General features: G+C 47.0%; 1 protein-coding gene across 1 annotated transcript in view; it reads left to right on the forward strand.

Moving 5' to 3' along the window:
• Nucleotides 1-12,362, forward strand: part of KAT2B (lysine acetyltransferase 2B) — a 138,061-nt gene that overhangs the window by 66,137 nt on the left and 59,562 nt on the right. Inside the window, exons 5-6 of the mRNA XM_060180874.1 lie at nt 207-388; nt 10,042-10,233. Coding sequence (XP_060036857.1) covers nt 207-388; nt 10,042-10,233 — 374 coding nt within the window. The remainder of the gene's footprint in view (nt 1-206; nt 389-10,041; nt 10,234-12,362) is intronic.

The raw sequence follows: 12,362 nt of genomic DNA on the forward strand, positions 1-12,362 counted from the left end.
AATACAGAATCTAAATTCTAGGGGTTTAGTTCAGTGACAGAAAGACATGCTAGCAATCTTTACTGTTAGTAAAGGTACAATATTTGTCTGAGATTCTTATCCTGTATGAGCTACTGGGTTAATATTACAGCAAGATTGTTCCATTAAACAGTCATATTGCATTATTTACATAAGCACACGAATACAATGCTTTGCCTCTCTTACAGGGTGTGAATAACTTTGTACAGTACAAATTTAGTCACCTGCCATCCAAAGAAAGACAAACAATAGTCGAGTTAGCCAAAATGTTCCTGAACCAGATCAACTACTGGCATCTGGAGGCACCATCTCAAAGAAGACTGCGGCCTCCCAGTGACGACGTGTCTGGGTACAAAGAAAACTACACAAGGTAACCCATGGGCGCTTTCTCCTTCGGCCCCATACCAGCTCGTTGGAGACCTGACATTCCTCCTTGTCACGGGGACTCCATGGTTCCAGGGGCAATGTCTGTGCAGTGTAACCCCCTCACTTCCTATTGCTCACTGATCTCACGATGTTCTAAAGGGTAAGTGATTTTTCAACAAGAGAGCTATAGAGAGAAAAGTTTCAGGGAGAGGGAGAGGGAGAGGGAGAGGGATAGAGGGAGAGGGAGAGAGAGAGGGCGAGGGCGAGGGAGAGGGAGAGGGAGAGGGAGAGGGAGAGGGAGAGGGAGAGGGCCAAGGAGAGGGAGAGAGAGAGGGAGAGGGAGAGGGAGAGGGAGAGGGAGAGGGAGAGAGGGAGAAGGAGAGAGAGAGGGCGAGGGCGAGGGCGAGGGCGAGGGCGAGGGCGAGGGAGAGGGCGAGGGAGAGGGAGAGGGAGAGGGAGAGGGAGAGGGCGAGGGAGAGGGAGAGGGAGAGGGAGAGGGCGAGGGCGAGGGCGAGGGAGAGGGCGAGGGAGAGGGAGAGGGAGAGGGAGAGGGAGAGGGCGAGGGAGAGGGAGAGGGAGAGGGAGAGGGAGAGGGAGAGGGAGAGGGAGAGGGAGAGGGCGAGGGCGAGGGCGAGGGCGAGGGCGAGGGAGAGGGAGAGGGAGAGGGAGAGGGAGAGGGAGAGGGCGAGGGCGAGGGAGAGGGAGAGGGAGAGGGAGAGGGAGAGGGCGAGGGCGAGGGAGAGGGAGAGAGAGCGCGAGCTCAAGGCAGAGACCAGGACACTGATCAACTTTGGCTTATGCTGGTGCTGAGGATTGAGCCTGGGACCTCTTGGGCATGAAAGTCTTTACATAACCATCATGCTGGATTACATATATATTTATTGGTCAGGGAAAGAGCAGAATGGTTTTGTAAAAATCTTTCTATGTCAGAGGTGCTTGAAAGCCCCCCTACAGTAGGGAACCGGGGGGCTCATACCAGGATTCTTATGCTGGCCCTTGCACTTTGCGCCACGTACGATTAACTCATTGCGCTACTGCCCAGCTCCCCTTTAATTTACTTTTTACCAGAGTACTGTTTAGCTCTGACTTATGGGGACTGAAGCTGGGACATTTGGTGTCTCATGCTTTTTGCATAACCTTTATACTATTTCCCCAGCCCTAGTTTTTGGTTTTTTTAATTATTATTTTGAAGGGTGTGAAGGGGCTCAACAAAGTGACATTTGGGGTGGGGGAGACAGCATAATGGTCATGCAAAAAGGTAAATGACAAGATGTCTGGCTTTTGGCTCCATTCCCTGCCCCCTTTTATTCCTCCTCCTCCTGAGCTCCTCAAAGTTTGGGCCCTGGCTGGGACTAGGCAACACCGTCACTGAACTAGATCACTGCTCAGGGCAGAGTGCACACATCATCACGTGCACGGACGTGGGGTCTGGCCTCCAGGCTCCACTTGCAGGAAGGAAGCTTCGTGAGTGATGAAGCAGTGTTGCAGCTCTCTCCCTTTTCCCCCCTCCCCTTTTACCTCCCTGTCCCCTGTGAATCTCTCTGTCCTATCAAAGGAAAAACGGAATGGGAAAAAATGCCTCCGATGCTCCGTTTTGCGTTTGTTAGAGACCTGGAGTCATTTAGAAATGTGGTGATATGACTGCACTATAATAGGGTGAAATAATCTGTGAAAATACAAAAGAAAGTATTGTGGTCTGGAAGATGGTGTAGTGAATAAAATGTCGGACCCTCAAGCTTAGTCCCTGATATTACACCATCCAGTGTGATGCTCTGGTTCTTTGTCCTTCACTCTCTTTTCTTTTTCTTTTTTGTTCACTTTTGCTACCCTTGTTGTTCATTGTTGTTGTTGTTACTATTGTTGTTATTGCTGTCATTGTTATTAGATAGGACAGAGAGAAATGGGGAGAGCAGGGGGAAGACAGAGAGGGGGAGAGAAAGACAGACACCTGCAGACCTGCTCCACCGCCTGTGAAGCGACTCCCCTGCAGGTGGGGAGACGGGGGCTCGAACCAGGATCCTTATGCTGGTCCTTGTGCTTTGCGCCACCTGCACTTAACCCGATGTGCTACTTCCTGGCCCCCCACTCACTTCTCCATAGACATATGAATGATAAATAAATAAATGTTGAGAATAAGAAAATGAATTATGAAACAAATTTTTCCTATCCCAGTACCATATTGTTCATACTATGTTACTGTATTATTAATTGTATAATTAGTATTTATCATACAGTATTGTACGTACTGTCTTTCAGACTTTGTGCCTTTAAGTAATATTTGCTATTAGTTATGATAAAAAAAAATATAGAATTTGTATCCCTTTTGCCCCACCAGTCAAGACTGTACCAGACATTTTAGTTACTGTATAATAGCCTGTTGTGGTGATGTTTTGTAATTTACTTGCCCATTTTTCCTGTAAGCTTACAATCAAACTATGCATATATTGCCCAGTTGACACACTATTTTATTACACTGGGACTTGTTATAATTTCCTGTGAAGTGCAGACTGACACAATTGACTCAGAAGAATCTTAAAACTTTGGGTCATACAAAACAGAATGACACACATTTATTCTCACTATCCATTGTCTTTCCCTTTAAATAACTTGCCATTTGTATTTTCTAGACAGATGAAAATCACAGTAGAATTTATTGTGCTGTGTGCATGTGTGTATTTTTTCCCAATTTAAGGAAGGCCATCCCTTTTGAAAGCTTGTGAAGACCTTTTGTAGCCAGATTCTTTTCTGTAACAGGAAGTGGTATGTAGGATAGACAGAGCTTAGGACGACCTTTCCTCTGTGGCCAGTGACCTGCTTTTATGTGTGTTTCTTCCCTCTCCCACGCCTTTTTACAATATATACAATTTCATTTCTTTATAAAGTGTATTTCTTTTAATACTTGTCCTTTTATAGAAGTTAGAGATCTCTTCAAAATTGAAATTTTGGTTAGATCTTTGTCTCTACATCCTCATTCCAGAATTTTCTCTTGGTAACAGTTTCTATATTATTGTAATGGTTGTTCATGAGTGGAAATAAGAACTATTTCAAAAACATGTTATCTTTTAGCCTGGGGATGATTTGCCAGAGCCAACTCCCTGGAAGTTTTTGCTATTCTTAACAGAGAAGTAATTGTTTCATCCACAAAATTAAATGTGAAAAGCCACAAGAACATTATATTTTAGAAAACAGTAGTAAAAAAAAACCAACAAACAAACATGGAGCATTTGAGATTTGCTAAGAAATGGAAGACACAAAAACTCAAAGAATAGTTGAAATAGAAACTGAACTTTGGAGTGAGAGCAAGGTATGGACCGTGGCTCCATCCCTCCACGGTTCTGTGAGCTTTACAATAGTCCCTTCACCTCCTCGACCTTCAGTTTCTTCTGCCAAGCGTCAGGGACGTTGCGTGTGTTCCAGGAGGTCGAGTATGTGGACTGTCTGGCTCCCAGAAGAGGTGCTGGGAAGGCTCTCGCCACCTCCCACAGATGCTGTTCTCAGTCACTGCCAGCACGGGACTGTCAAAGGACAGCATTAAATGGACACTTTCATGAGAGTACAACCATCGGAGTGTCCCTTAGAGCCTCAGCCATCAGGGAATAGAAACTGAAGCACCGGAGTGCTTTCTAACACAGGTTCCTGAGCAGGCAGTGGAAGGTGACAGAGGTGATCGTGAACACCGTGCTGAGAGGTTGAAAGGAACACGCCCTGCCTTCTGGGTGGCATGGAGACCTAGGGCCTCTGTCAGTGATTTATGAGGAAATGAGTTCACTGTCCCGGCTTCCCACCATCCCCCCGTGGGTGATGAGGAAAGGGAAGGCCGTGGACTTGGTGAGCATCAGTGATCATTTCAGAGTCCAATCTCCTTGCGGCGGTGGCTTGGGAATTTGAAAAACCACACAGCGCTACAGCCAAGTGTCACTGTGACAACCACCTCCTCAAAATCGGCTACTGTTACGGGTTGTAGGCACCCCTGGGCTTTATCTCCATGTGTAAGTGAACCCCTGGACTCGTTTTGCGGGCTCAGCATATAATTAATTTACAGCAGCTGCAGCAGTTAGAAGTAAGGGGCCGAGCTGGCTGGCAGTGTAGCTTATTTGAGAAGTGTACTTGACTCAGGTTGAAGCCGAACCACCATACTGAAGAAGCTTCAGTGCTTTGTTGTCTTTCTTTCTTGACTCCTCCCTCCCTCCCTCCCTCCCTTTTCTCTCTCTCTCTCTCTCTCTCTCTCTCTCTTTCTTTCACCAGAGCTCTAATCAGCTCTGGTTTATGGTGATGCAGGGAATTGAACCTGGGACACTGGAGCCTCAGGCATAAGAGTCTCTTTACAGAATGATTATTTTTATCTACCCCTGCCCCTGTCTTTCTATCCTGAAGAGGAGGAAGAGGAAGAGAAAGAGATCAGAAAATATCTGAAGCATAATGTCAGTATGAAAATCTAGTGCACTAGACTTCTCTGTAGACAGTTCTGGACAGGGAACACGCTCATAGTCATCACAGTCAGCCTGTAACGGTACCTAGTAAAGCAATTCAGACAGCAGCTGGGTGGTGCTGCACCTGGTCAGGCCCACACATGACCCTGCGTGAGGACCCGGATTCAAACCTCCAGTCTCCACCCACCTTGGGAAGCTACACAAGTGTTAAGGCAGTGCTGCAGGTGTCTGTCTCTCTGTCTGTTTCCACCCCTATCTCTCCTAGGTTCTCAATTTCTCCCTGTCCTAGCAAAATAATAATAATAATAATAATAATAAATTAATAATAAAGGACAAAAATGGAGGGATGGCTGTAAGGAGTAGTGAATTTGTCATGCAGGCACCAATATTACTTTATGGTTGGTTTGCTGTACTGTGGAATTCCTTTTTTTTTTTTTTAAAGTATTTTATTTACTTTATTTTTAAGAGAGATACACAGGGAGAAAGACACAGAGAAGCACCAAAGCACTGTTCAAGTCTGGCTTATGGTGGTGTGGGGGGATTGAACCTGGGACTTTGGAGCCTCAAGCATGACAGTCTCCTTGCATAACCGCTAGGCTATCCACCCCCCACCCCCCCCCCCCCCGCCCTGTACTGTGGAATTTCAAGGGTGTAGCTTTACACTTCTGTATGGACAGGAGATCCTTGCCACTGAAGTTCCAGTGCCCCCTTGCCACCAAAAAGAGCCTCTAGCTGTCCTTCCCACACCCTCCCTTACCCTTTGCTAATCCCCATAATTGTCACGGGATTCCAGGAGTCAATCTTGTTGTGTGTTGCCAGCATTTGTCTTTCAGTTCCTTCCTTATTTCACCCAGCACAATCAATCACATGGATGTCCACCCACATTGTCCCAGAAGACACGCTTTCATTTTTAGTGGCAGAGTGGTATGCTATCAAGTTTCTACATCACATGGGTAGCTGACAGATCTGTACTGACATTAAGGCTGATTTTCAGGTTTCTGACTATTGTGAACAGTGCAAATATCCTTGCAAATTAGTGTCTTCACATGGAACTAAATTTTTCTGGTAGCCACATTTTCAAAGTGATCAAACGGAGGAAATTAATTTTGTGAAAACACAGTATGTTTTTAAAGGTTGATTTATTTATGAGGGAGAAGGAGAGAGAGAAGACTAGTGTATCATTTGGACGCATGTAATGCCGGGGATCAAGTCTGAGACCTCAGGCCTCAGCCCCACTGCACCACTCACCAGGCTGCAACTCCAGTAGTGTTTTGTTTTATTCAGTATATGAGAACATTATCATTTCACCACAGTCAATATGAAAAATTACTAGTATGTCTTCACTTTTTCAATTTTCTAGTTTAGTTCTAGAGTATATTTTATTACTTTTTAAAGTTTTTTATTATCTTTATTTATTTATTTGATAGAAACACCCAGAAATTGAGAGGAGAAGGGGAGATAGAGAGGGAGTGAGACAGAGAGACACCTGCAAACCCGCTTCACATTTCGCAAAGCTTTCCCCCTGCAGGTGAGGACTGGGGGCTTGAACCATGTGCACTGTAATATGTGCGCTCAACCAGGTGCACCACCACCCCTAGAGTGTATTTTTTATGTATGGCATAGCTTAGATTATTCACTCAACCTTAAATGGTGGAGAGTGGAGAGTGGGGAGGATGGCATAATGGTTCTGCAGATGACTTTGATGCCTGAGGCTCTGAAGTCCCAGGTTCAGTCCCCCACACCATCATAAACTAGAGCTGTGTAGTGTTGTGGTAAAAAAAAAAAAAAAGAACATGGAGTCTTTCTTTTTTTTTTTCCTCCTCCAGGGTTATTGCTGGGCTCGGTGCCTGCACCATGAATCCACTGCTCCTGGAGGCCATTTTTTCCCCCCCTTTTGTTGCCCTTGTTGTAGCTTCGTTGTGGTTATTATTATTGCCCTTGTTGACGCAATTCGTTGTTGGATAGGACAGAGAGAAATGGAGAGAGGAGGGGAAGACAGAGACGGGGAGAGAAAGATAGACACCTGCAGACCTGCTTCACCGCCTGTGAAGCGACTCCCCTGCAGGTGGGGAGCCGGGGGCTCGAACCGGGATCCTTACGTCGGTCCCTGCGCTTTGCGCCACATGCGCTTAACCCACTGCGCCACTGCCCGACTCCCGTCTTTCTTTTTTTTAAGATTATTTTTTTAAAAAATTATGTATTCCCTTCTGTTACCCTTGTTGTTTGAAGAAAATGGAGTCTTAACCCAACCCAAATGATAGTTTTGTTTCATGAAAGTATGTTTCCCAGTTTCCATTTGAAAGTAAAATAGAATCAAAAGTGCAGGTCTCCCATTGTATCAGCCACGTTCCAAGTGCTCGGTGATTCTGTGACGAACTGGTTACTGCGTCAGCACAGTTTTCATATGTCCTGTCATTTTGTGCTGCAGCCTTGAACCCCCATTGCAAATCTGGCCAACTCTCATATCAGATTGTACAGAGAGCCTTGTATGAGTCCCTGTCTCATAAGAGTGAACTTCTTATGACTAGGCTCTGTGACTGCTCAACTATTTTTTCTTTAATATTTATTTATTGGATTGAGACAGCCAGAAATTGACAGGGAAGGGGAAGCTAGGGAGAGAGACAAAGAGACACCTGCAGCCCTGCTTCACCACTCGCAAAACTTTCCCCCTGCAGATGGGAACTGGGGGCTCGAACCCCGGTCCTTGCTCATTGTAACATGTGCACTCAACCAGGTGTGCCACCACCCAGCCCCATATTTAGGTATTTTCTAATGACTTAATTGGGGTCTAACCTCTCTCTTGTCAAAATTATTTATTCATTTATTATTGGCTAGAGACAGAGCTTTCCCCGTGCAGGTGGGGACCGGGGACTCGAGCCTGGGCCTTTACACTTTATAACATGTATGCTAAACCAGGGCCGCCACCACCCACCCCTGGAAGAGGATGGCTTGACTCTGTCACCAAGGAGTCAGGATCTGTGACATGAAACTTCTAACGTTTCCTTACTTGGTTTGGTGTTACCCTCTGTGACCCCAGCCTAGGAATTTCAGATCTGGCAACCCTGGGAAGATAAGAGTATTGATTTCATGAGAGATAGTTAAAGAGACAGAAAGACAAACAAACCAACTGGCCAACCAGAGAATTGCTCAGCTTTGCTTATGGTGGTGCTAGGAATTGAACCTGGGGCCTTAGAGCCTCAGGCGTGAGAGTCTTGCATAACCTAAACTGTGCTGCTGTTTCCCCAGCCCACCGTAGCTTCTCTAGACTACACATCTTTCTAATACGGACGCCCTGCATAGCTAGCGTACCCCACAGCTGTGGTCAGATCTTCAGGAAGCACCTCCCTGGTTGCCCCGTGGGCCCGGGCACAGCCTGATGCAGGGCCAGAGAGCTTGTTTGACTTGAGTCTGAGTCACTGAAAAGTGCACCTTAGCGACAGATGGTGAAGTTTATTATTTCCTGCATCCTGACTGAGTTTTGAACGGATTTGAAGATCTTTATCTTCCCACCAAAGCTTTGAGTGGATGCTTATGTTAGTACTTTCAAAGAAATCTTAAATTTCACTCAGAGGTCTAGGGTATGCAGTTTTTTTTTTTGTTTTTTTTTTAACAAAAGGGACTTCCTCTTTATTTTTTTAGATTTCAGCTGCCATTTACGTGCTGGAAACTCTCACTGCATCATGCATTTTCAAACAACCCACTGAAGTAGGCATGCGGTCCTAATTTTACATGTAAGAAAAATGAAACCTGGCAGGCCTTCATGTAGGGCGGTAGCGCAGCGGGTCAAGCGCACATGGCACAAAGCACAAGGACCGGCGTAAGGATCCCAGTTCGAGCCCCCAGCTCCCCACCTGCAGCAGGGAGGTCGTTTCACAGTAGTGAAGCAGGTCTGCAGGTGTCTGTCTTTCCTGCTCTCTGTCTTCCTCTCCTCTCTCCATTTCTGTCCTGTCCAGCAACAACAGCTATAACAATCACAACAAGGACAACAAAATGGGAAGCAAAATGGCCTCCAGGAGCAGTGGATTCATAGCGCTGGCACTGAACCCCACGGATAACCTTGGAGGCAAAAAAAAAAAAGAGAGAAAAGAAAATAAAATGAAGACCTAAGGACGTAGCTAGGGCTGAGCAGCAGTGCACCTGACTGAGCAGACACGCTGGCTCTACGCTTAAGCCCCTGTTCTACCTGCAGAGAGGAAACTCCACGAGTGGTGGGTGATAGAGCCCTGCAGTTGTCTCTCTCCCCCTGTTTCTCCTTACCTCTCCATTGCTCTCTGTCTGTATCCAAAACAAATAAATAAAACACCAGTGAAAAATCAGAACATAAGTAGATTTTCCATGGTAGCCAGTTCTTCTTCTTCTGGCGTTTGCCCTTCTTCCGTAGCCAGTCAACAGCGTCAGGTTGAGCCTGATGTAAAGTTTCGAGACCTCCTTTGAATCTGGAGAGGTGGCAGTCGTTGACTATGTGGGTCATAGTCTGTCTGTAGCCGCAGGGGCAGTTCGGGTCATCTCTGGCTCCCCAGTGATGGAACATAGCGGCGCACCGGCCATGGCCTGTTCGATAGCGATTGAGGAGGGCCCAATCATAACGTGCTAGGTCAAAGCCGGGTTGACGCTCGCAGGGGTCTGTGATGAGGTGTTTGTTCTTGACCTCAGCTAACTGCTAACTCTGTTTCCAAGAGACTGGAACAGAGAAGTTCAGTGTAGGCGTAGGGGACCAGATTGGGTGACGAGACGTCAAGCGTTGGACAGGGTGGGCGAAGATCTCCGCGTATATTGGCAGGTCCGGTCGAGCGTAGACGTGGGAAATGAACTTAGATGATGCCACATCCCGACGAATATCTGGCGGGGCGATGTTGCTAAGAACTGGCAGCCATGGGACCGGGGTGGAACGGATGGTTCCAGAAATTATCCTCATGGGGGAATATAGGTAGCCAGTGACGTAGCACATCAAGGATAGACCCTCCGGCCGTCTCACGGCAGGACTCGGCCTGCAGATTGTTGGAGCTGTGGAGTAGAATGATCTCAGTAGGTTTGTGCCTTAGTGCTTGGGTAAGGGTGAGGCAGTCTGATCCCCAAGTTTTGCCAGCAGCTAGCTTCACTTTTGCTTGTCACTGCAGACCCAGTCACGTCTGCTGAGGGTCAGTGGTATGAGAGTGACCGTGGTTGGATAGTTGAGATGGTCTGGGACTGGAGGGATATTGAAGGCATCTCTCTCCTCCTTTTACAGGTGGCTGTGTTACTGCAACGTGCCACAGTTCTGTGACAGTCTACCTCGGTATGAAACCACCCAGGTGTTTGGGAGAACACTGCTTCGCTCGGTCTTCACGGTCATGAGGCGCCAGCTCCTGGAACAGGCGAGACAGGAGAAGGACAAGCTGCCCCTCGAGAAACGAACTCTCATCCTCACCCACTTTCCAAAGTAAGAAGCCGCCCTTGCTGCCCTTTGACCCCGACTCTGAGAACGGCAAAGCGGTGCGGCAAGTAGGGTAGCAGAAGCATCGTGGGGCCCGGGAAGGGGGTGCCCTTCTTCTCAGCTCCCTCCTGGGCCTGGGTCTCGGCTGTCTTCGAGCCCACCTGCTACCACTTCAACTTGGGTGTTGACTGCCGCCCACCCTTGTTCCCTCAGCTCCGCGGCATCCCACCTGGGTCATTGTCTGCGGCTCTCCAGGATAGTGTGTGTGTGCTCAGCTGCAAAGAACATAAGGCTGAGGAAGAGTGTGCAGAGAGGCACTCTGTATGGTACAGAGCAATCCAAGTGCTGCCCTCCCCGTGTTTCAGCCCTTTGCAAGAAGGCTGAATCAATCCTGCCTCAGCCACGGTGGGCCTGCCCCTCATATTGTTACCAGACCTCAAGGGCAGGGCGGAACAGGAGCAGAGAGGCCCTCCTCAGAAGGCCTTTGCCTCTACATTCAGATTCTTGTAGAATGTACACATTCTTCTTCTTTTTTTTTTTTAGACATCACTGCATCTTTTTTTTTTTAAATTGTTGTAGTTACTGTTGTTATTGATGTCTGATGTTGTTGTTGTTGGATAGGACAGAGAGAAATGGAGAGAGGAGGGAAATACAGAGAGGGGAAGAGAAAGACAGACACCTGCAGACCTGCTTCACCGTCTGTGAAGCGACTCCCCTGCGGGTGGGGAGCCAGGGGCTCAAACTGGGATCCTTATGCCATTCCTGCGCTTAACCCGCTGTGCTACCGTCCGACTCCCAGAATGTACACATTCTTGTGTGCCTTGTTTCATTACCTGCTGAAGCTTATTGCTAGAACCATATGATTTTTTTTTTTTTCAAATGAAAGAAATGTGTTAAAGAGAGCAAGCTGCTATGTGTCACCACTGACTCAAAAAGCATTTTCATTGCTAGGAGCCAATGGTCGAAGCTCAGGAACTGGCTGCTGCCGAGAGGGGCGAAGGGTGTGGCTTTTGATTTGTTATGAAGCTTAGACAGCAGGACATGAAAGAGACAGATCGTCTTGTGGTTATTATTTCTGCTGAGAGCAGCACCGGGGTGGAGAGGAGTCAAGTTATAATTTGAAAAAAAACATTCTAAGTATGATAGCACCTTTCTTCCCCACACCATTGAGTACTGTGGGTGTGGAGAAAAGAATTAAGAGGGGGAAGTATAATAATATTAAAAGTTGGGCTTTATTATTAAGCTACTACAACAGGATCACCCAGTTTGCATCTCAAGAAAATAGCTTGAGTTTAAGAACATTAGGTCGGATTCACAGTTGACAACAGAAATTTTTCTGAATTGCAGCTTTTTAATTAATTCATATACATGGGAGAGAGAGCAATAACAGCACTCGGGGATATGCGATACCAAGCATTAAACTTGTGGCCTCATGCTTGAGGGCGCAGAGCTTTTATCCATGGCAATAGCTGCTTCCTGGGCCACCTGACTCACAATGTATCCTAAGTCCTAAGCCTTAGATAAGGATGTCTGGGTAACTGTGGTGACTTTCAGCTTGTCAGTCGAGTTTTACACATACATCCCAGCATCCTGACTTTCTTTTTGGGCAGAGACAGAGGGAAACAGGCACCTTCAGCACTGCTTCACCGCTCACAAAGCTTCTCCTGGACAGGCGGGAATGGGGGAGGTGCTTGGCATATGGTAACATATGCACCCTACCAGATGGGCCACTCCTTGGCCCTTATTATCTCACTTATTTATTTTACCGGAGCCCTGCTCAGCTCTGGCTCACGGTGGTGCAGGGGATTGAACTTGGGACTTCGGAGCCTCAGGCATGAGAGTCTGCTTGCATAACCATTATGCTATCTCCCCCTGCCCTCGCTTTTTAATTTTTCAATCATCACTAGATTTACCACTGCAGGCTTCCTTCAGTGCAGTGGGGACCAGGCTTGAAACTGCATCGTGCTCTAGACAGGGTAGGCACACAGTGACTTGTCTTGCCAATCCATATATATATATATATATATTCATTCCTCCCCCCCCCCCTTCAGCTACCAAGTGCGGGCTTGGTGCTAGCACTATATATACTACTTCTTGCAGCTTTTTTTTTTTTTTTTCTGTTTTATTGGATAAGA

Source organism: Erinaceus europaeus, chromosome 21, assembly GCF_950295315.1.
Source record: "Erinaceus europaeus chromosome 21, mEriEur2.1, whole genome shotgun sequence".
NCBI classification, from domain to species: domain Eukaryota; kingdom Metazoa; phylum Chordata; class Mammalia; order Eulipotyphla; family Erinaceidae; genus Erinaceus; species Erinaceus europaeus.